Source organism: Bufo bufo, chromosome 5, assembly GCF_905171765.1.
Source record: "Bufo bufo chromosome 5, aBufBuf1.1, whole genome shotgun sequence".
Lineage (NCBI taxonomy): Eukaryota > Metazoa > Chordata > Amphibia > Anura > Bufonidae > Bufo > Bufo bufo.
The window spans coordinates 78,446,862-78,470,565 of NC_053393.1; the positions used below are offsets into that span (position 1 = coordinate 78,446,862).

Consider the following 23,704-nt stretch of genomic DNA (forward strand, 5'->3'; position numbering starts at 1 on the left):
CACAGCCCGGGACGAAACCGAGCCAGTGTTTTCACTGAAGAATGTGCGAATATATCCCCCAACGTCCGCGCGGGTGAGCGGAGATTTTAGTAGAGAATCGTTTAGGCGCCAATGACTAGTGCGTTGTGGTACAGGTTGAGAAGAGAGGGTGAGGGTAACGGGGGCGTGGTCTGACCATGAGATAAGTCCAATGGTAACATCACGCATCATCTTCAGAGTCAGAGCATTGCTAAAAAAGGGTGTGCAATTTATGGGGGATAAAAGGTAAACATTCTATCCGAGGGGTTATCCACCCTCCATAGGTTGTAGGGGACAAAACGCCTGATCACGCTACGAAAGTTCCTAGCCAGGCGGCACTAGGACGAGGGCGTGGAGAGAAGGGACAACTGGTTTGCATTCTTGAAAAAAAACATATTAAAATCCCCACCCAGGATTCACACAGCCGGAGGCAGAATTTGGAGTTCGCGTAGGACCCGACGCACAAACGGAAGTTGGGAGGAGTTGGGGGCAAACACATAACAGAGTACGATGGGGCGACCCTGGTAAATCCCTTCCAGAATGACATAGCGACCCGCGGGGTCTATATGGGAGGAGGATACTGAAATGGGACAGGAGGCTGACAACAATATGGCAACACCTGCCTTTTGAAGACTATGATGGGCTGAGAAGGCGTGTGGGTAGTAGTGCTTGGCGAAGCCAAAGGATCCTGTCTGGTCGAAGTGGGTCTCCTGAAGGAAGGCCACATCCTCACATCGAAGCGCCTGGAGAAAAAAACGCCTCTTGGCATTGGAGCCCAGACCCTTAACATTCAAGGTGACACACCTAACCATTAAGGAGGAGTGAGTAGTAAAGAGTCTTACCAGCTATGAAGGTAGTAGCAGAAGCGCAGGAGGTGTCCACTCCAGGGAGGGGGGACCTCCTCCACGCTGCTCTCTGTGGGGTAGGAAGAGCGTGAGCAAGGGATAGACACGGAGGAGGGGGTATGGGAGGATGTGGGACAATAGGGAGCAGGGGAAGACTCGAACATCACAATGCTTCACAAAAAACAAAGAGTAAACTAAATCTGTAGCATAAACAGACTAGAAAAAAAAAAGTCTGAGAGGGGACCGACCCCGCCGGACCAATAGCCAGCAAGGCGGACTCAATGAGCCCCACTGTCTGGGGACCGAACCAGTCACGTCCCGAGAGGGCGGGGGAGAACCTGAGCAAAACCAATAGGTCAGAAACAGAAAAAAGAAAACAATCGTGACCAACAGGCGGCGACTACGCTACCATCATAGCTTTCTAGGCCTTGAAAAAGGCCTAAAGGGAGACAAAAAAAGAAGAGAACGTCCAGGCACGCCGATGAGCCCTTCAGCGATGGGGTTCCGGGAACTCCAATCTCGGTGAAGGGGATGCTCCCCCAGGATCAGCAGACCTCACTTTGGGCAAGGGCAGTCGACGTCTCTTGTAACCCCCGGTCGTCTGGAAAGCAACAGTGGGGGCAGGGATGTTGTGGCAATCTCCTAATCAGAGAGGTCAGGGACTGGCAAGTTCAGTGCGGCACAGAATGGGCCGAGGTCAGCGTAGGAGCGTAAGGCTACAGTGTGGCCATTTATCCGGGCGTTCAAGGAAAAGGGTAACCCCCGGCGGTACGGGATACGATGGTCCCTCAAAATGTCCAGCAGAGGGCGAAGGTGGCGATGTTTCTGCAGCGTGATCCACGACAAGTCCTGGAAAAGCTGGACCTTTGCCCCCGAAAGTCCACAAAACAGGAGTCTCTACAGTGTGCGCAGAATTATTAGGCAAATTAGTATTTTGACCACATCATCCTCTTTATGCATGTTGTCTTACTCCAAGCTGTATAGGCTCGAAAGCCTACTACCAATTAAGCATATTAGGTGATGTGCATCTCTGTAATGAGAAGGGGTGTGGTCTAATGACATCAACACCCTATATCAGGTGTGCATAATTATTAGGCAACTTCCTTTCCTTTGGCAAAATGGGTCAAAAGAAGGACTTGACAGGCTCAGAAAAGTCTAAAATAGTGAGATATCTTGCAGAGGGATGCAGCACTCTTACAATTGCAAAGCTTCTGAAGCGTGATCATCGAACAATCAAGCGTTTCATTCAAAATAGTCAACAGGGTCGCAAGAAGCGTGTGGAAAAACCAAGGCGCAAAATAACTGCCCATGAACTGAGAAAAGTCAAGCGTGCAGCTGCCAAGATGCCACTTGCCACCAGTTTGGCCATATTTCAGAGCTGCAACATCACTGGAGTGCCCAAAAGCACAAGGTGTGCAATACTCAGAGACATGGCCAAGGTAAGAAAGGCTGAAAGACGACCACCACTGAACAAGACACACAAGCTGAAACGTCAAGACTGGGCCAAGAAATATCTCAAGACTGATTCTTCTAAGGTTTTATGGACTGATGAAATGAGAGTGAGTCTTGATGGGCCAGATGGATGGGCCCGTGGGTGGATTGGTAAAGGGCAGAGGTTGAGGATGGAGTCAAGCTCAACTCCCAGTCCTACTGCCAGTTTCTGGAAGACACCTTCTTCAAGCAGTGGTACAGGAAGAAGTCTGCATCCTTCAAGAAAAACATTATTTTCATGCAGGACAATGCTCCATCACACGCGTCCAAGTACTCCACAGCGTGGCTGGCAAGAAAGGGTATAAAAGAAGAAAATCTAATGACATGGCCTCCTTGTTCACCTGATCTGAACCCCATTGAGAACCTGTGGTCCATCATCAAATGTGAGATTTACAAGGAGGGAAAACAGTACACCTCTCTGAACAGTGTCTGGGAGGCTGTGGTTGCTGCTGCACGCAATGTGGATGGTGAACAGATCAAAACACTGACAGAATCCATGGATGGCAGGCTTTTGAGTGTCCTTGCAAAGAAAGGTGGCTATATTGGTCACTGATTTGTTTTTGTTTTGTTTTTGAATGTCAGAAATGTATATTTGTGAATGTTGAGATGTTACAGTCATGTGAAAAAATTAGGACACCCTTTGAAAGCATGTGGTTTTTTGTAACATTTTTAATAAATGGTTATTTCATCTCCGTTTCAACAATACAGAGAGATTAAAGTAATCCAACTAAACAAAGAAAACTGAAGAAAAGTCTTTTCAAGATCTTCTGTAAATGTCATTCTACAAAAATGCCTATTCTAACTGAGGAAAAAGATAGGACACCCTCACATGTATTCCCTCTTAAATTGGCTCAGATCTCACACAGGTATATCACACCAGGTGCACATAATTAGTAGATCGTTACTCTGCATGTTGAATGAGGCTTGCCCTATTTAAACCTCAGACATTTAGTTTGGTGTGCTCCTGACTGTTGAAGTGAGAGTGAGCACCATGGTGAGAGCAAAAGAGCTGTCAGAGGACTTCAGAAAAAAGATTGTAGCAGCCTATGAGTCTGGGAAGGGATTTAAAAAGATCTCAAAAGATTTTGAAATCAGCCATTCCACTGTCCGGAAGATAGTCTACAAGTGGAGGGCTTTCAAAACAACTGCCAACATGCCCAGGACTGGTCGCCCCAGCAAGTTCACCCCAAGAGCAGACCGCAAGATGCTAAAAGAGGTCTCCAAAAACCCTAAAGTGTCATCTCGAGAACTACAGCAGGCTCTGGCTACTGTTGATGTAGAAGTACATTCCTCTACAATCAGAAAGAGACTGTACAAGTTTAACTTGCATGGGAGGTGTGCAAGGAGGAAACCTTTGCTTTCCAAGAGAAACATCGAGGCCAGACTGACATTTGCCAGAGATAAAGTTGACAAAGACCAGGACTTCTGGAATAATGTTCTTTGGACAGATGAGTCCAAAATTGAATTATTTGGACACAACAGCAGAGGACATGTTTGGCGTAAACCAAACACAGCATTCCAAGAAAAGAACCTCATACCAACTGTGAAGCATGGAGGTGGAAGTGTCATGGTTTGGGGCTGCTTTGCTGCAGCAGGACCTGGTCAGCTCACCATCATAGAATCCACGATGAATTCTACTGTGTATCAGAAGGTGCTTGAAGAACATGTGAGACCATCAGTTAGAAAATTAAAGCTGAAGCGGAACTGGACCATGCAACATGACAATGACCCAAAACATACTAGTAAATCAACCAAAGATTGGCTGAAAAAGAAGAAATGGAGAGTCCTGGAATGGCCAAGTCAAAGTCCAGATTTGAATCCCATTGAGATGCTGTGGGGTGAATTGAAAAGGGCTGTACGTGCAAGAAACCCCTCAAACATCTCACAGCTGAAAAAGTTCTGCATTGAGGAGTGGGGTAAAATTTCCTCAGACCGATGTCGAAGACTGGTAGATGGCTACAAGAACCGTCTCACTGCAGTTATTTCAGCCAAAGGAGGTAACACTCGCTATTAGGGGCAAGGGTGTCCTATCTTTTTCCTCAGTTAGAATAGGCATTTTTGTAGAATGACATTTACCGAAGATCTTGAAAAGACTTTTCTTCAGTTTTCTTTGTTTAGTCGGATTACTTTAATCTCTCTGTATTGTTGAAACGGAGATGAAATAACCATTTATTAAAAATGTTACAAAAAACCACATGCTTTCAAAGGGTGTCCTAATTTTTTCACATGACTGTATATTGGTTTCACTGGTAAAAATAAATAATTGAAATGGGTATATATTTGTTTTTTGTTAAGTTGCCTAATAATTATGCACAGTAATAGTCACCTGCACACACAGATATCCCCCTAAAATAGCTAAAAATAAAAACAAACTAAAAACTACTTCCAAAAATATTCAGCTTTGATATTAATGAGTTTTTTGGGTTCATTGAGAACATGGTTGTTGTTCAATAATAAAATTAATCCTCAAAAATACAACTTGCCTAATAATTCTGCACTCCCTGTAGTTTTCATCATGATCACCTCTTTCCGGGCAAAGTCGTGAATGCAGCAAATAATGTCCCTGGGTTAGGGGGTGAATCCTCTTGGGTCGGAGGGCTCTGTGGGCCCTGTTTAGCTTAGTGGTATGAGACAGGGGGTCCCCAATAATTTGGCTGAAGAGCGCGTCCAGGATTTCCTGTATGTTCTCCTCCCCTGGGGGCTCTGAAAGACCACGGTATCTGATATTATTCCTCCTCCCACGATTGTCTAAGACCTCTATATGACACTGCAACTCGCGAAGCCCTGCAACTTGTGAGGACACTGGAGTTGAGAAACACAGGACCATATAACTTTGTGATCTTTCTCTTGGTTCTCCACTCGGGTGGCAATAGAGTGTAGGTCACGTTGAATCGCGGAGATTTCAGAGCGGCATGTTGCGGTGACCTCTGCAACCAGGAAATCGCCTTTAGTAGGCAGCTGGGAGAGCATAGAAGCCCAGTCCATGGGGGGGGGGGGGGGGGGGGGGGGGACCAGTATAGGTGCCGTGGTCAGAGTATGGGGAGTGAGGTGGGGGCAGCGTACCGCTGCATGGAGCGGGTAGTCCCTATATCATCCTCAAGTTCCAGAGAGGAGATGGGGGCAGAGGACACTGCCACAACATTGGGCACATCTGGGGTTCCCTTCTGCAGGGAGAGACAGCCGGGGGGGGAAGGATGGCAGAGGGGGGTTAGAGGAACGCCACTGAGCACTGACCTGAGAGGGGGGCTCCCCCGCTATCTGTAGTTCGGCACATGTAGGCGCCAACTTGGGATCGAGGCCTTCCTGCTGGGTCCACGTCCAGGGCGGCGGTGAAGAGGCTGGCAGGTCTCTGTGGCCACGTTAGCCGATGCTGGGGGCTTCTGTGCAACGGGAGTGCCTGGTGTCTCGCGGTCCTGTCCTTCCCTGCAGCGCTGAGGGAGCGCTTCTGCAGGGGCAGCCAGGTCGGTCGGGGAAGATGACGACGCGCTCTATCCTGAGCGCAGGACGAGGTCCCGAAGCGTGCTTCGGGGAGGGGGGTCCGGAGGAGGTATGACCACTTGTGGGGGCCTCAAGGCCCCTAATGTTGCGGCTTGGTGGCGGATCTCGGCGCTCACGTGTCCTGCTCTATGTGCTGCTAGGCCACGCCCCCGACAATTCCTTTCTAACAAAGCTAGAGCCAGCCCTGTACCTCACATAGAACCAGAGATCTCCCCATCCATTGCTCCAATTATTCTGCTAGATTTATTTCAGACTGATAGCTCGGGGGTGGGGGGTGGGGTATTTTCCACTGCAACTCTTTCCCTTTAACTGCCACAGTCTGGTGGCAGTTGAAGATTCAAAGTGAGTACGTGCGACCACCTCAGTGAAGTGGACATGACACAATGACAAGAACAAACAGCAGCTAGTGCTATACAGAAACATTTTATTGAATATCTCAGTGGCTACATTATGGGGGACATTTACGAACAGATCTACGCCAGAATCTGCGACTTCTTCCCCGCTCACGCCAGTTCTTATAAAGGGGGAGTGTCAAGGGTGGAGAAGGGGATGGGCCGGCAGGCCCGTCTAAGTCATTATTTTGGAATCCTGGTTTAGGCGAAAATGGAAAAATGGTCTAAATGTAAGGCAGCAAGGAAGCAACGTTACATTTAGAGTCGGCAGTGGATACGGTGAAGTTATGTAGAAGCCGGAGCGCAGGGGCTTATTAAGACCGGCGTCTAAAACGCTGGTCCTAATAAATGTGCCCCTATATTTTTAAGTAATTGAAATTACAAAAGTATTTAGATCCAGATGCTGGTTTATATAATGTTGAATATTTTTCAAGGCACAACCCCTTTAAGACACATACTTAATTGGAGCTCCTATTCAGGTGAAATACAGACTTATAATTCACAGGATAAAAAAATGCAGAGAGAGCAGAAATCTACACAGGTTTTTGCTATCGAATGGCAATATGGATGGGACAATCTACAGTAGATCTCCAGGGACCCACAAAGGGCTGTATCTATGGCACAGTGCATATACCTTTGGTTAATTGAGAAATGATGTAGAGTTTCTACATACCTCCTATGTGCTGCTGCTTTTCTTCAGCTTTAGGAACAAAGACCCTGATGACGCTGGTGTTGATGTAAATAAGTGGTAGATTGCGTGAGGTCAACGTGTGTGATCTCATAGGTTGTCCAGGAGATTTGTGTTTTTCTTTTTTGCTTTGTGGTCTCCTAACATCAAAAATAGTTGAAATTGCGTGAAGCAAAGGGAAGAAGAGGACAATGTCAAAAGCTTGTGCTGAAATTAAGATTTCATGAAGGAAGTGAGGGGAACAGTCTGTTGAACCTTCAGAGAGCTTCTGAAAGCTCCGAGAAGTCCTTTCACTTCTAGTGGTCAACTTGTGGCGGACATTCCTGGTCACCGCTTTGGTGTAAGTTAGGGAAAGAAATCCATGCTGCTGGTGTGAGCTCTCTAGAAGCTTTGCTGTAGTCTGTGTCAAAAAGGAAATAACAGCTTAAACAGTTAAAGGACATACAAAAAAACGATGGCAGTAAAACAACAGTAAGGCCTCATCCACATGGGGATATTTTTGGGATCCTTACCAGTTCCTCAAATGGGAAGATGGTGTGATATACAGCACTTGATATGGAAGAATACAGGTTGTAATATCTTGTGGAAAACAGCTCAATGGTGTGAAACGAAATGTCAAAAGTCATGTGCATGAGGCCTTAGACTGGCGTTACTTCCTATCATTTCACAATTAATGCAAAAACAATACTATTGAAGGAAACTATCTAGAATGAACAATACATTTAAAGGAAAATTCTGGATTCTGAATATTTCTGTCCTCTCCTCAGGATAATCCATCAATAGCAGATAGCTGGGGGTTTGATCACCGGTACGCCTGTCAATGAGCTGTTTGAAGTGGATGTGCTGCGCGCCCAAGAGCTGCAGCCTCTTCAATGTTCAATGGCATACCATCTGCATAGCAGTGGTGTTGCAGAGGATTTACAGCTTCATCCTGTTCACCTGAGTAAAATCATCCTGCACCACTGCTACCATAGACGGTGTGCGAAAGGCAATCAATTGTCTGAAGGCAGGATGCCCCTTTATAGGGGTTTTCTCACCTCAGACACTGGGGGTGTATCACTAGGATATGCCCCCAATGTCTGTTAGGTATGGGACCCACTTCTGGGACACGCACCTATCTTTAGAATGGGGCAGGTAAAGTGAAGGAGGGGCATACCGCGCATGTGCGGCTACCCTCCATTCATTCCTATGGGAGCGACGAAAATAGCCGAGTGGCACGCTTATTTTTGGCAGTCTCATTGAGATGTATGGGAAGAACACCACACAAGCGCGGCCACCACTCCATTCCCTTCTATGGGGTTGATGGAAATAACCAAGCCAACGCTCTGCTATTTTTGGAGCTCCTGTAGGAATGAACGGAGGGTGGCCATGCATGAGTGCTCCATTTTGAAGATAGGCGCGGGTACCAGAAGTGCGACCTGCACCTATTAGAAATTGGGGACATATTCTAGCGATACACCCCCAATGTCTGAGGTGAGACAACCCTTTTAAGATATTTTCTTTTTTGAATGGCCAATGGTTTCAGAGTTTATAACAGTCCCATTCCACTACATGGAGTGGGGCATCAGGCTTATTGCCTTTTCAGACATGAAAATTATTTTTCTTTTAGTGATCACAGAGGCATGCAGGATAATAATTAAGGTTGCACACCCAATAAAACTTTTCATGACCATGTGTTTTACACAGTATGTATTAATAATTAAAAAAACTGTAGGGTATATACTACTATTCTAATGAAGGGGTGTTACATGATATGATTGTGGAATGCCATTTTGGTACTACTCCTGAAGTATTTATATTATTTTTTTATATTATGCAGAGAAAGTACTACGAATACTATATCGAATATTCTATTGCAGATTTTCCATTGGGGCTCCTTATGTCACTACAATCTTCAATGCCTTCTAAAGTCATTTACAATTTTTAAAAAAAAGTTGGGAAGCTATGTAAAATGTAAATAAAAGCAGAATGAAATTATTTGCAAATCTAATAGACCCATTTTTTATTTTTAATAGATCACAGAACATATGTCAGATATTGAAATTGAGACATTTTACCATTTCATAAGAAAAAAATTTAGTAATTTAGAACTGGATGTCAGCAACGCATCTCAAAAAAGTTGGGACAGGTGCAACAAAAGGCTAAAAAATGTAAGTGGTACTAAAAAAAAAAAAAGCATGTTAGAGAGGCGGAGTATCTCAGAAGCAAAGATGGGCAGAGGTTCACCAATGTGCAAAAAAATGTGTCTAAAAATTGCTTTCAGAAAATCGTTCCTGAATGTAAAATTGCAAAGACTTGGGATTTCCCACTGTACATACAGTATCATCAAAAGATTCAGAGAATCTGGAGAAATTCATGTGCACGATGGGCAAAGCCGACGGTCAATATTGGATACTGATGATCTTCAGGTCCTCAGGCAGCACTGCATTAAAAACAAGCATGATTCTGTACTTGAAATCACTGCATGGGCTCAGGAACCCTTCCAGAAATTATTGTCTGTAAACACAGACGAACCACAAATGCAATTTTGTATCACCCAAAGAAGAAGCCATGTGTCATTACAATCCAGAAATGCTACCATCTTCTTAGGGTCAAAGATCACTTACAATGAACTGAGGCGGACAATTGTTCTTTGGTCAGATGAATCAATTTTTTTTTTTTACTATTTTATTAACAGAAGAGAAATAACATCTACATTATACACTCCTGTTACTTATCATAGTACAAACAGAGATAAAGATTCCTTGTTATCAATTTCTTCAATAACCCACTGCACTGTTGCGAATTCCATATTTCTTTGGCTGAAGTTGCGTTATACAATATATTCAGATGGCCCCACTAAACCGAGTGAGCCATGGATCCTCGAGCCGATGACAAAGCTGGCCGCAGTCTCAAGGTTGAGTACATAGTGTGGGGTGACCCACACCACAGGCCCCAGACCCTGTATCATTTTTGAGGTTTATTGCGGTGTTTAAACACCAAGACTATATATGGTAGGATCTGCTTTATCTGCAGTTTCCACATGGACAAGTTCGGTGTATTGGGGTTGTACCATCTCAGAGCAATACATTTACGTGCCATAAATAGTGACTCCCTCAAGAATGTTGTCATGTAATGATCCCAGCTATCTTCATTCAGTATTCCTAGAAGGCAAACCTCAGGGGTGCAAGCTACCTGAACTGGCAGTAAATTGGAAAGAACGGCAGTCACCTCCTTCCAGAATGTAGCAATCGGGCTGCATCTCCACATCATGCGCCAGAAGTCCGCCTCCAGTTCCCCACACCGTGGACATGCCGTGGATGGTGCCCTACCCATTCTATAAAGCCTAGTTGGTGTGAGATATGTCTGATGAATGATGTAAAGCTGGATTATTTTGTTATTGACTACTGGTGATATGAATGTAATTCCAATAAAACAGTTATGGATTCTTCTGTTAGTGTGGGTATCAGTCTTTTCCATTTGTCTATTACTGTGAGGGGATTGGTACAGATGTTCACATGTACTAAGTCTGAGTAGATTACTGATACTAGTCCTCTGGGGCCCTGGGTTTTGACGACTCCTATGAGTGGGTACTTAGAGATTGTGGTGCTAGTGTTCGGGAATTTACTCTGTATGGCAGATCGGAGTTGTAAATATGAGAAGAAGTGGGTTTTGAGGGATACTGTATTTCTGTGATAATAACTCGAACGTCATTAGCACTCCCTGACCATAAATATCTCCAAGGGTTTTGGCCCCTACCAATTGCCATTTGTCCGCTCCCATAACCGCGTCTGCATATGCGGGAACGATTGGTTGACCCACAGGGATATATCGGAGACAACCTCCGTAAATTGGGACAATTATTTAGCCTCTTTCCAGATCGTTTGAGACAATTTGTGCAGCGGCAACAGTGGTTTCTGGAATTTAGGGGGCATTTCCAAAATTGACCATAGTGTGTAGCAGTTTTGGTAAAGTTTTAATAAGTACTAATGAGCCTCAGCTGGCCTGCTAGGTAATATATATCATAGTCCGGTAGCGCCATACCGCCCTCTGCTTTTGGGCGTTTTAGTGTATCTAGGCTAAGTTTAAAGCGGGATCTGCCCAAAATAAAAACTCTAGTCAGGGAATCTATTTCTATGAAAACGATTTGGGTATGTGTACCTCTGAGTGTTGAAAAGCGTAAAGAGCCTTGGGGAGTATAATCATTTTAATTAGGTTAATACATCCTGCCACCGAAATAGACAATGTCTTCCAGCTTTGAAGCTTGTGCCGTATATAATCAGTTAAAGAGTAGATGTAGAGTGACAGGGCCTGGGAATGTCGTTTAGTGATATATACCCCTAGGTACTTAAATGTGTCTACCTCCTTTAGCGGTTCCAAATGGGAAAGACCTGTTCAGTCTGCCCTGCCCAGAGGCATGTAAACTTATTTCTCCCAGTTAATTCTTAGGCCCGAGAACTCCCCAAATTCATATATCAAAGCCACTGCATTGCGAAGGGATGTATCAGGTGAGGACAGGTATAGGATCATATGAGCATATAGTCCTATATGGACCTCTCTCTCTCCCATGGTCACTCCAGTTAGGTTGTTGCTACTCCTAACTCTGATTGCCAGTGTCTCCACCGCCAAGGCAAACAAGAGTGGTGACAAGGGGCAGCCCTGTCTCATTCCTCTGTGAAGGGGGAAGCTTTCTGATAATTAACCAATTATCAGTAGCCTGCTTACCGGGCTGCTATACAGGGTAGTAATCCATCTAAGGAACTGTGGACCAAACCAAACACCCCGCAGGCAGCCAAGCAAATAAGCCCATTCTAAAGAATCAAATGCCTTGGCGGCGTCTAATGAATCCAGGGCCCAATCCGCATTCAGGGAATAGCCCACCTGTGTAACCACCTGGACCCGTATGATGTTCCCAGTAGTGGACTTCCCTGGCATAAAACCCATGAATCAAAATTTTAAATTGTTTTTGGAAACAATGGATGTTGTGTCCTGCAGACTCAAGAGGAGAGGGATAATCCAGCTTGATATCAGAGCACAGTTCAAAAGCCTGTAACTCTGATTTATGGGGTTGCATTAGTGCCTATGCTCACACAAGGCATCAGTGCTGAACAGTATAAAGAAGTTTTAGAACATCATATGCTCCCATCCAGATGTCTCTTTCAGAAAAGGTCTTACATATTCCACGAAGACAATGCTAACCCACATACGGCATCCATCACAACAGCATCGCTTTGCAGACAAAGAACCCAGATGCTGAATTGGCCTGCCTGAAGTCCAGACCTTTCACCAATAGAAAACATTTGCATGATGAAACGAAAAATCCTGCAAAAAAAATCCAGGACTGTTGAACAACTAGAATCTTACATCAGACAAGAATGGGACAACAGTCTTCTCCCAAAACTCCAGCAATTGGTCTCCTCACTTCCCAAACATTTACAGACACGGCCCTGTCCAAACTATTTTGAGATGCGTTGCTGCCATCAAGTTCTAAATTTGATTTTTTTTTTCATAAAATGGTAAAATGGCTCACTTTCAACATCTGATATGTCTTCTACACTGTGAATAAAATATGGGTCTATGAGATTTGCAAACCAATGCATTCAGTTTTCATTTACATTTGACACAGCTTCCCAACTTTTTTAGAACTAGGGTGTATAACAAATATGCCATTAACAACTTCTACTGTATTAGTATCATACAGAATTTACAGTTACTTATTTACAATCTTGAACATACCAGGTGTGCTTTTAAAAACTGTAAACTATCATCAATCCCAAAAAATCTGATTCTGAAAGAAGCCATATAATTGAAGAACCAAAGAGATTTTAGCAGTGAAAGTAATGTTGAGCAGCTGGTGAGGTCTTTTAGTAAACTCATTAAGGCATTAATTTATCGAGGCATATTGATTGAAACCCATCACATGGAAAGCCGAGTACACAAATGAAGATATGATCAATGGCCAACCAAGTCATAATTAAACATGGTAAATCCCATCTATCTCACAGGGCCCCCAGTTTACATTACTGGTGTCTTCATAAGTGGCACAGAGGCTTTTGGAACCACTTAGGAACCAGGTCCTGGTTCGGACTACTATTTATGCAGTCCCTGTAGCTATGCCCCTAATTCTCACAGGAGCTACTACTGTCCTTTATGGATATTAATAAACAGGAGGACCATTCAATTTAAATAGGTTTGTAGTATCCTACTCCAGTCATTTAAAAAAAACTATGCAGATCATGATCATATCTATGTGTGTATTCAACTTTAAAACTTCCATCAACTGCATATATTGATAAATAGGAGTTGATGGAGTTTCTTTAAATACAAAAATTTCTAAAAATGATTTCTTACAGAAGGGAAGAAGCCAGAAAAGTTACTGAAAGGGTCCTGCTTGCTGACTGGTCGAACCAATGTGGTGCGTCTGTTCAGCTTGTCGGTACATGAAAGGAACACCCCGCCATACTGCCCCAGACACCAACAGTTTTCAACGAGGCTTAAAGAATTAAAAAGAAAATAGAAAGTGGAGAGATAGGAAAAAAAGCAAAAAATAAAAATATGAAGCCAATGGATATTTATATTTTTGCCATAATGATGTTGACACCTGCTGGGCTGCAATCATCAGTAATACACAATGGAGAGAGTGTTACAGGAACCCAATAGCGTTTTTAACATCGAAACGCTACAAGACATGGGCACAGCCATGTCGGCTCTAAGGGATCTACAAGACCACAGTCCTGAAAACGGTTCCACAAAACAACTTCTCTGTTGTATATGATATGTAAGCTACAAAAGTAGATTTACAAAAGAGCAAAATAAACTTATTTACCATGCTGATCAGAACATTAACTTAAAGGAGTTGCAAGAGGATAGGGAATAAGTGTCTGATCGTCAGGGGCCCCAGCAGACAGCCCCTCTATTCATGAGAATGAGGGCCCATGTTCCCCCATATAAATGAAGCAGTAGACACACATGAGCACTGCCACTCCAAACAGCTCTTGTAGTCGGCTATCTCCAACAGTTTCATAAGGTTGAATGGACTGGAGGACACACAAGTTTGTCTTCCATTCCAATCATAGAGAGGAACATGAGCCCCCCCACTGGTGATCGGCAGCCCCAGGGATCGGACCCCTGCTGATCAGGCACTTATCTGATACCCTGTGGATAGTGGATAAATTGTTGTAATGGGATAATGTCTAGAAAAAAAAAAAACTGTTGCATGAAGATCAATGAAGTCTAAATCAAAAGTGAAGGGGATTGCAAATGTTCATTCACATTAAAACTGATGTCTATTTTTGACCTATTTATTTACATGGCCAAAGTCTTGCATGTTGAAGTGTACCTCCAGTGAAAAATGACAATCAGAGTAGCCTTTCCCCTTAAAGCTCAGACGGTTGACCTAAAGACTTCCTCTTCCCAGTTCACTAAAAGTTATTTGTATACATTGTCTATCATTGTCTAGCAAAATTGTAGCCCAGTCACTGGTAACTGCTTCTACAAGTGTACCAGTTCACATTACACTGCCACTACCCCCCTACATAATGCAGAGGCTGCTGTAATCACAAGAGTTTATTAACTAACAAGCTCCCTCTACAAACACCTTGTAATTGATTGGGTTCGTTTTTCAACATGTTTTATCTCTTTCTATCGCTCTATCTATCCATCTGTCTCTCCCGATCTATCTGTCTATTGGCTGATGTATCTGTCTAACTCTATCAAAATGTTACTGTCTGTCTTTCACTCTCTCTCTCTAACTCTCTGTCGCTCTCTAACTCTCTACTGCTCTGTCTCTCTATCCCTCTATCTCTCTCGATCGTTCAACCAATCAATCTGTTTATCTTTCTATACTGTATATCTGTTCATGCAGCAAGGAGGAAACAAGGACATGCAGTAAATTAAATCTCCTACTAGAATGAGGACGATAAACACAACACTTTTTTTTTAATTCTACATTAGAAACATGATGTAGATAAGAAATATAAAGAGATTATTACTTTTATCAACGGTGGTACAGATTAATACAACACACCTTATTAGGCTAGCTTTATAAGATTTTGTGTGATGTAGACATCACCTTTAAAGTGTAGTTCAAAGAACAACTGTTTGGCATGCATATTTAAAGGAGCCTTTGGCAGCAGGAGATGATGTGTACAGTCCATGATGTATATATTGATCTTCATGCAACGTTGCATTATCAGCACTGATTGACAGTATCCTTGTTTACAATGATTAGTATCAAAACCTTGTATGGATTTATTTCTGATCGGTAACATGACTCCACTTGGAACGTGTGTTCAAATGTACCCAAAAGTTCAGCAATCCAGCAAGTATAGACCACCGCTGCTCAACCAGAGATTATAAACATATGAAGAGATCAAGAAGTCTGCGGATTTAGTTGTTGACTCATCTAGAAGCTTGATTAGGCTTGTGCCATGTGATTTCAAGAATAAGCTTAAGGTCTAAAATGTTCTTCATCAGGCAGTCTACCTTTAGATGACTTTAAATAATTGGCTTGGACATACAATTCTCATAATGTCGTTACATACTGTGTATCAATATCAGCATAGTTAGTTGTCGGTGTCCATGGATTTGATAGAATATGCTCCATGTTATCTACCCAACAACAGGAATACAAGCCAATAAATGATAATTATCTAAAGGAGGACAACCTATTGAAATAAAAACTTGAGCTACAAGCACCATTGTAGACTTCATATATATACAAAAATAATGTACATAAAAAATGAGAGTGCTGCATTGGTGATCTTGTACTGATCCTGAGCTGCATTATACGGTAGTTCACAATTAGATTCACACATCTGGTGATTGCTATTGGAAACAATCAACAAGCTTGTCGACAGATACTCTACCAACAGGCGACCTGAGCTTATATAATGCAGTGCAGAATAGGCATTTCCGATATCAAATCACCAAACCAAGTTGTCGATATCAAGACCCTCATTTGACAAAGAATGCTTGAAGATTTCAGCTCTGAGGCATGCAGAACTGCAGCTCTGACCTATATTGCAGGTAGTGACTCAGTATCAATTAAGGATAAGTAATGTCACTTTTAAAGTGACCTTTTTATGTGGATTATTTCTACATTCACTGTTCAAAAAGGTGCTGTCAAAGCTTCCATTTTTATAGGAACCATGACTGGTATGCTGGATCGATTTTTGGCGGATCCTGATGATTTCACTATACTTATCAGCAAATATCCGGGAAAGTCCTGATAGACTAGCAATAACGCCAGTGTGCACAGAGTCTCCAATGGTGCAGAGACCTCAGACAGTTATTCTTGAAATCATATTGTTAAGGGTTAAAGGATCACGCAGGTCAGATCGTAGGCTATCACCGGCATAAGTATCTACAATAGCCTCACCACATTTTTTTCTTTGCATTGTAGGAATATCCCACGAAAATCTCCTGTTTGCCAGCATTCACCTGGCCTGGAATAAAATGTTATTACAAGTTACCCATGTCTGTAATGTCTGATCAATGAAAAAAATTAGGCTAGCTTCAAGTGTGCAGCTGTCCACTCCAGCAGGCTGTTCCGACACAGAATAGCGGGAATTGGCAGGACAAAAAGCGATGCGTGCAGAGGTTTTTGCCCAGCCGATTTCCAGCATATCTGCCAGATCTCTGCAGGACCAAATTATAGTGAATGGGCAAGGCAGCAGAATCCGGCAATGCAGGAGAACTCTGACGCAGATATGATACTAGACTAAAATGATCGCTGGTCCCCCCCTTAGCTTTCAGGCGACATTACACATTGTAAACAAGAGCAGACATCATTTCATTGAGTATCTTGGTTGAATACATATTACAGAACCAACAACACATGGAGAATTAGGAACACATTAGCAGGAAGGATGAGCAAAAGTTGTTTTCAGGAAACTGGATTACCCTCGTCTTAAAATCAATTTATGATGTCAAATAACAAGCAGATGGGAAACAGGACTAGCACTAGTTTCTAATTAGCAGGCTGTGGGGCACTTACTCAAAGCAGTCAAGATGCTATGTATTAAAGATCTCCTTCATCAAGGCAATTAACAGGGCACTTTAAGGACAAGAGCAATCTTAAAGTCACTGTTTAAGGGAGTCATTTTTCTCACAGAAACAGCGCCACTCTTGTCCAGAGGCAGTGCCGTGTATGTACCGTGCCAAGGAATGAATGGCACTTTAGTAATAAATATTCATATATTACAACTCATCTTCAGTGAAGGGCATCTGTCAGCAGTTTTGTACCTATGACACTGGCTGACCTGTTACATGAGACCTTGGCAACAGGGGTGTTACCGTTACACCTAGAGGCTCTGCTCTCTCTGCAACTGCTGCACCCTCTGCATTTTGATTGGCAGGGCCAGACAGTGAAAAAGTCATCACACCTGGTCTTGTCAAAGTGCAGAGGGCGCAGCAGTTGCAGAGAGAGCTGATGCTCTAGGTGTAACGGTAACGCCCCCGTTGCTCCTAGAAGCTCATTTGCATTGATTAAAACATCATTCTTCTCAGTAATTCGGGCACATATGAACAGGCCTTGGCTTGATCTTACTGATATTTATTACATTTTATGAGTGATTTACCACAATACCCTCTAATATCTAGGTTACAGCTAGAATCATCAGAGCATCACAGACTGCTGGATAACTTAATATAATCTCAGTGATATAATTTTAAAAATGTCGAGAAATTTCTTAAATTTGGCATCTGATAATACAGACATTTGATTCCAGCTACAACATAATGTGGAATTTCACAAAATTATAAGCAGAATATTCAGCAAATAAAAACTTCTCTGATTAAGGCTTTATTCACACATCCGTGTCTGTCCATACAGACCGGACTTCATGTGGATTTTGTTAATACACAAAAAACACCAGCCTTTTTTGACCCCTTAGTAACCTGCCTGTTTTGGGCCTTATTGACCAAGCCTTTTTCTGTTTTTTCCTTGTCACATTTTCATACCTATATATATATATTTTTTTTTTTTTCCTTCGATGCAACCATAAGATTTTGATGAGTGTTTTACGGGACAAATTACAGTTTTTAATGGCCCCATTTTGTGGTACCCATAACTTACTGATTAACTTTTATTAACTTTCTAGAGGATGATGGAAAAAAACAACAATAATGCCACTGAGTTTTTACGTTATAAATTATTTTTTCGTCCTAAATAACATGATAACTTTATTCCCCAGGGCAATACTATTACAGCGATACGAAAGACATAATTTTTTGACGTACTACTTTTGCACAATAACTTTTTTTTTGCATCGCCGTGTCCCAAGACCAATAACTTTTTTATTTATCTTTCTACGGAACTGTGTGGGGGCTTAATATTTGCGGGACAGGTTGGTACCAACACTTTGGGATACAGAACACTTTTTTATCCCAATAAACAGCAGTTCTGACATTTTTTACAGTGTTCATAATGTGGTTGTTACAGATGCGGTGATACCAAATATGTGAAGCATTTTTTATTTTTGCAATGTATTTCCATTTAAAAACATTTATTGGAAAATGATGCATTTTTTTACTTGGAGATTCTTCTTATTTGATAAAACTTTGTTTAACTTTTTATTTATTTATTATTTATTGGTCCCACAAGGGGACTTTGACAAGCGATCTCCTGATTGCTTCTATAATACACTGTACTATTAATGCAGTACAGTATATTATACTTTCAGCACTATACTGACAGGCACCATCATGAGGCACCTCTAGCGCAGCCTGTAGTGAATACACTTAGGACTTCGGCTACCATGCTAAGACATCAGCAGCCCGCAATCTAATTTAAGTGGATGCTGATGCCTGACAGAGGGAGCTCCCTCAATCTAAACTGCTTGGATCCCACAGTCACTATTGACCTCAGCATCTATTGGTCTCAGCATGTTCTGGATTGATGCTTTTGACGATGCAGGACATTAGAACAAGAGCCTGGCTCTCATGTAATAGCTGAGCTCCTACTCACTGCTGCACGGGTGACCCATGCAGCATCGAGACTACGCCTCCGTAAAAAGGCACTGGCCCAGCCTAAGCCCTGTTAGAGACCACCGCAAAAAGGTGGTCACTAAAAAGTTAAATACAATTCTGATCAATTTTCTATGCGAACTCTGCCCGCAAAACTGACCAAAGTAATGCAAATTTCAGTGTTTTTTCTACGGACCCACGGTCAACAATAAGTATGTCTAAATACACTGTGCTCCCCGAGAGCAACACGGAAAAAATATGGATGTGAATCACTGATGTGTGAATAAGCCCTGAGGCTGGGTTCCACAGTGACGAGAAGCTGTGCATGAAAACAGAGGTCATGGCTGGATTTCAAATATACCCAAGACCATGTTGGAAAGACCAAAGCTTTGTTTTTAATAGGAAAGAAGTGATGGAATGGCTGCCAAATTTTCTACGCAACTTCAAGCGACTGGGGATCTCATCCCTAAAGAGAAGTAAAATGATACAAAATATTATATAACATTTTATTTTAGTCATTTTTTATGGAGGTCCCTTTCCATTATTCACACCTTTCTAAGACAATCCAGAAGATATAACATCAGAAGGCGAGCCTCCACCACAAATTCCATGACACACCCTCATGTAATTGGAAAAGAGACTTGATGGCCACAAAGCCCATGTTACCTGCTCCTGTAATGGTCAATGTTGAAGCTCTCAATCTTGCACTTGACTTTCGTGTACACATCCTGGACATCCACAGAGGCATTGAGGTCTTCCAGCTCGCTGACAACACAGACCTCTGCTAAAATACAAAATTCGGGTAAGAGAATGAACGAAGATGGTGATAACATGTGATGTGTTATATAACGAGAGGAGTCATACTTGTGCCTTTACACGCAGGGTCAGCCGCAAACAGCTTTATGGTAATTTTAGGTAACATCCACTGCATCCAAAGGCTGACTCGCCCACTTGACACCCCGATGTTACTTGTTGTTTGCTCTAGGGTAACAGAGTCCGAGAATGGGGATTCTGCAGCATGTATGGAATCACCCTGTAGAGAAAAATAAGATAGTGTAAAGTAGGAGATCAAATGCATATTAAAGGTCCAAAGTCAATTGAGATTTATTAAGCCTTTTATGACACAAAATAGGAGACAAAGTCAAAAAGTATGGCACATGCTATAACAGTGCAATAATTTGCTATAGTTTATGCGCTTAATTGCCATAAGTTACAGCTCAAATGTATATAAGCCCCTAGCTGGTATAGATTAGACATTTTGGAGCATGGTGGATCAGAGATATACCAAGTTTATTAAGAGGCATCTGGCTCACTCTTAACCCCTTAAGGACTCAGCCCTATTTCACCATAAGGACTTGGCCATTTTTTGCAAATCTGACCAGTGTCACTTTAAGTGCTGATAACTTTAAAACGCTTTGACTTATCCAGGCCATTCTGAGATTGTTTTTTCGTCACATATTGAACTTCATGACACTGGTAAAATGAAGTCCAAATTTATTTTTTTATTTATAAAAAAATACTAAATTTACCAAAAATTTGTAAAAAATTGCAAATTTCCAAGTTTCAATTTCTCTACTTCTATAATACATAGTAATACCTCCAAAAATTGTTATTACATTCCCCATATGTCTACTTCATGTTTGGATAATTTTGGGAATGATATTTTATTTTTTGGGGATGTTATAAGGCTTAGAAGTTTAGAAGCAAATCTTGAAATTTTTTAAGAAATTTTCAAAAACCCAATTTTTAGGGACCAGTTCAGGTCTTCAGTCACTTTGCGAAGCTTACATAATAGAAACCACCCAAAAATGACCCCATTCTATAAACTACACCCCTCAAGGTATTCAAAACTGATTTTAAAAACTTTGTTAACCCTTTAGGTGTTCCACAAGAATTAATGGAAAATAGAGATACAATTTCAAAATTTCACATTTTTGGCCGATTTTCAATTTTAATAATTTTTTTACAGTTACAAAGCAAGGGTTAACAGCCAAACCAAACTCAATATTTATGGCCCTGATTCTGTAGTTTACAGAAACACCCCATATGTGGTTGTAAACCGCTGTACGGGCAGAAGGAAAGGAATGGCATACGGTTTTTGAAAGGCAGGTTTTGCTGGACTGTTTTTTTTTTGACACCATGTCCCATTTGAAGCCCCCCTGATGCACCTCTAGAGTAGAAACTCCATAAAAGTGACCACATCTAAGAAACTACGCCCCTCAAGGTATTCAAAACAGATTTTACAAACGTCGTTAACCCTTTAGGTGTTCCACAAGAATTAATGGAAAATAGAGATACAATTTCGAAATTTCACTTTTTGGGCAGATTTTCCATTTTAATAATTTATTTTCCAGTTACAAAGCAAGGGTTAACAGTCAAACCAAACTCAATATTTATGAAACACCCCATATGTGGTCGTAAACAGCTGTACGGGCACACGGCAGGGCGCAGAAGGAAAGGAATGCCATACGGTTTTTGGAAGGCAGGTTTTGCTGGACTGTTTTTTTTGACACCATGTCCCATTTGAAGCCCCCTGATGCACCCCTAGAGTAGAAACTCCAAAACAGTGACCCACGGGATAGGGTGGCAGTATTGTTGGTTCTAGTTTAGGGTAGTTTTGTTATTTACAACATTCGGCTGACAGGTTAGATCATGTGATATTTTTATAGACCAGGTTGTCACGGACGCTGCGATACCTAATATGTATACTTTTTATTTTATTTATGTAAGTTTTACACAATGATTTCATTTTTTAAGAAAAAAATAATCATGTTTTAGTGTTTCCATAGTTTGAGAGCCATAATTTTTTTCAGTTTTTAAGCGATTAACTTCGGTAGGGTATGATTTTTGCGGGATGAGATGACTGTTTTATTGGCACTATTTTGGGGTGCGTTTGGGGTGCTTGCTATTACACTTTTTGTGATGTAAGGTGACAAAAAATGGTTTATTTAGCAGAGTTTTTATTTTATGGTGTGTTCATCTGAGGGGTTAAGTCATGTGATATTTTTATAGAGTCCGGAGAATACAGACGCGGCGATACCCAATATGTATACTTTTTTTTTATTTATGTACGTTTTACACAATAACAGCTTTTTTAAAACAAAAAAAATGATGTTTTAGTGTCTCCATATTCTGAGCCATAGTTTTTTTATTTTTAGGCGATTGTCTCAGGTAGGGGCTCATTTTTTGTGGGATGAGGTGACGGTTAGATTGGTACTATTTTGGTGGGCAAACGCCTTTTGATCGCATGCTGTTGTACTTTTTTTGATGTAAGGTGACAAAAAAATTGTTTATTTAGCACAGTTTTTCTTTTTTACGGTGTTCATCTGAGGGGTTAGGTCATGTGATATGTTATAGAGCCGGTCGATACCTAATATGTATATTTTTATCCCCCTATTTTTTACCAATTTTTTTTTTTATTTGGGGAAAATTACGTTTTTGTTTATTTTTACTTGAAACTTTAAATTTTTGGGGGGGGAAAACTTTATTTTTTCAACTTTTTTTTTCACTTAATTTTTTGTCCCACTTTGGGACTTGAACTTTTGGCGGTCTAATCCCCTTTACAATGCATTCCAATACTTCTGTATTGGAATGCATTGGCTGTATGAGTAATACTGTGAGTAATACCCTCAGGGGTATTGAAGGCCGTCTTCAATTCGTCTCCTTCCCTGACCCTGACTAGGTTATATGCCCCTCTTAAATCGAACTTAGAAAAAACTTTAGCCCCAACAATCTGGTTGAACAGGTCCGGGATCAGAGGAAGCGGATATGGGTCACGAAATGTGATACGGTTCAGCTCCCTGAAATCCAGACAAGGTCTTAAAGAAGCATATTTTTTCTTAACAAAAAAAAAAAACAGCGGCAACAGGTGACTTCGAGGGTCGGATGTGTCCCTTTCTCAGGCTCTCAGAGATATAAGTACGCATAGCGACCCTTTCAGGTTGGGAGAGAATGTATAGTCGTGATTCTGGCAGCTTGGCGCCTGGATGAGATTAATAGGGCAGTCGGACTCCGGTGAGGGGGCAGCTCCTGAACACCACTCTCGGAAAACACATCCGAACATTCAGAGATAAAAGCTGGCACAGTCTTGGTAGAAACCTCTGAAAGAGATGCCGTGAGGCAATTCTCTCTGCAAAACTCACTCCAACCATTTATTTGCCTTGCTTGCCATCAATGGTGGGGTTATGTTTAGTGAGCCAGGGTAGCCCAACACTAGAGGAGTAGGTAATTCGCTTAAGACGAAACATGACATATCCTCAACATGAGCGTCACCCACAGTCAAACGGATATTGTGAACTAGCTCTTTAACGATCTTTGAGAAAGTGGAGCGGAATCGATAGCAAAAACAGGTATATCCTTTCCAAAGTGCATACCTGGAAACCATGCGTTGTTGCAAATTGGATTATCAATGAGATTGACAGCGCTCCACTATCTACAAAAATCTCACAAACAATGTTCTTGCTGTCTAGCGCCACCCAGGTTTTTATATATATATATATTTTTTATAACTTTCTTTATTCGGATGTAAAAAGCACAATATCATATATTTGAGAAAACATATTGTATGCAATATACAACTATGATCCAGGGGCCTGTCACATCATGTACATCGTTTTATAGCATACATTACATTTGAAACAGGATAATCATGCCCATTTTTTATATCCCCCCCAACACCTGTTGCTCATGCTGATCCTAAAACATCATCTCAAAACTCCTATCCTCATGGTATTATATGAGACTTCTCTCCTAAATCTCAAGTAGTCCTAGTGTGCCCTTAACTTTTGCTTCCAAATACCATTTGGTTTGCACAAAAGGAGACATCA

The 23,704-nt window shown here is 41.9% G+C and overlaps 1 protein-coding gene across 5 annotated transcripts in view; it reads right to left on the bottom strand.

Annotated features, from left to right (window-relative positions):
• The window catches only part of VPS13B (vacuolar protein sorting 13 homolog B), a 1,020,896-nt gene that overhangs the window by 420,922 nt on the left and 576,270 nt on the right, over positions 1-23,704 (bottom strand). The window contains exons 26-29 of one of the 5 annotated variants that reach the window (XM_040432419.1): positions 19,743-19,911; positions 19,545-19,659; positions 16,291-16,357; positions 6,918-7,332 (exon numbers count right to left, since the gene is read on the bottom strand). In XM_040432419.1, the coding sequence (XP_040288353.1) occupies positions 6,918-7,332; positions 16,291-16,357; positions 19,545-19,659; positions 19,743-19,911 (766 nt within the window). Of the gene's footprint in view, positions 1-6,917; positions 7,333-13,262; positions 13,405-16,290; positions 16,358-19,544; positions 19,663-19,742; positions 19,912-23,704 lie in introns of those variants that run through there. The other 4 variants (XM_040432415.1, XM_040432418.1, XM_040432416.1 and 1 more) reach the window with 4 other exon arrangements.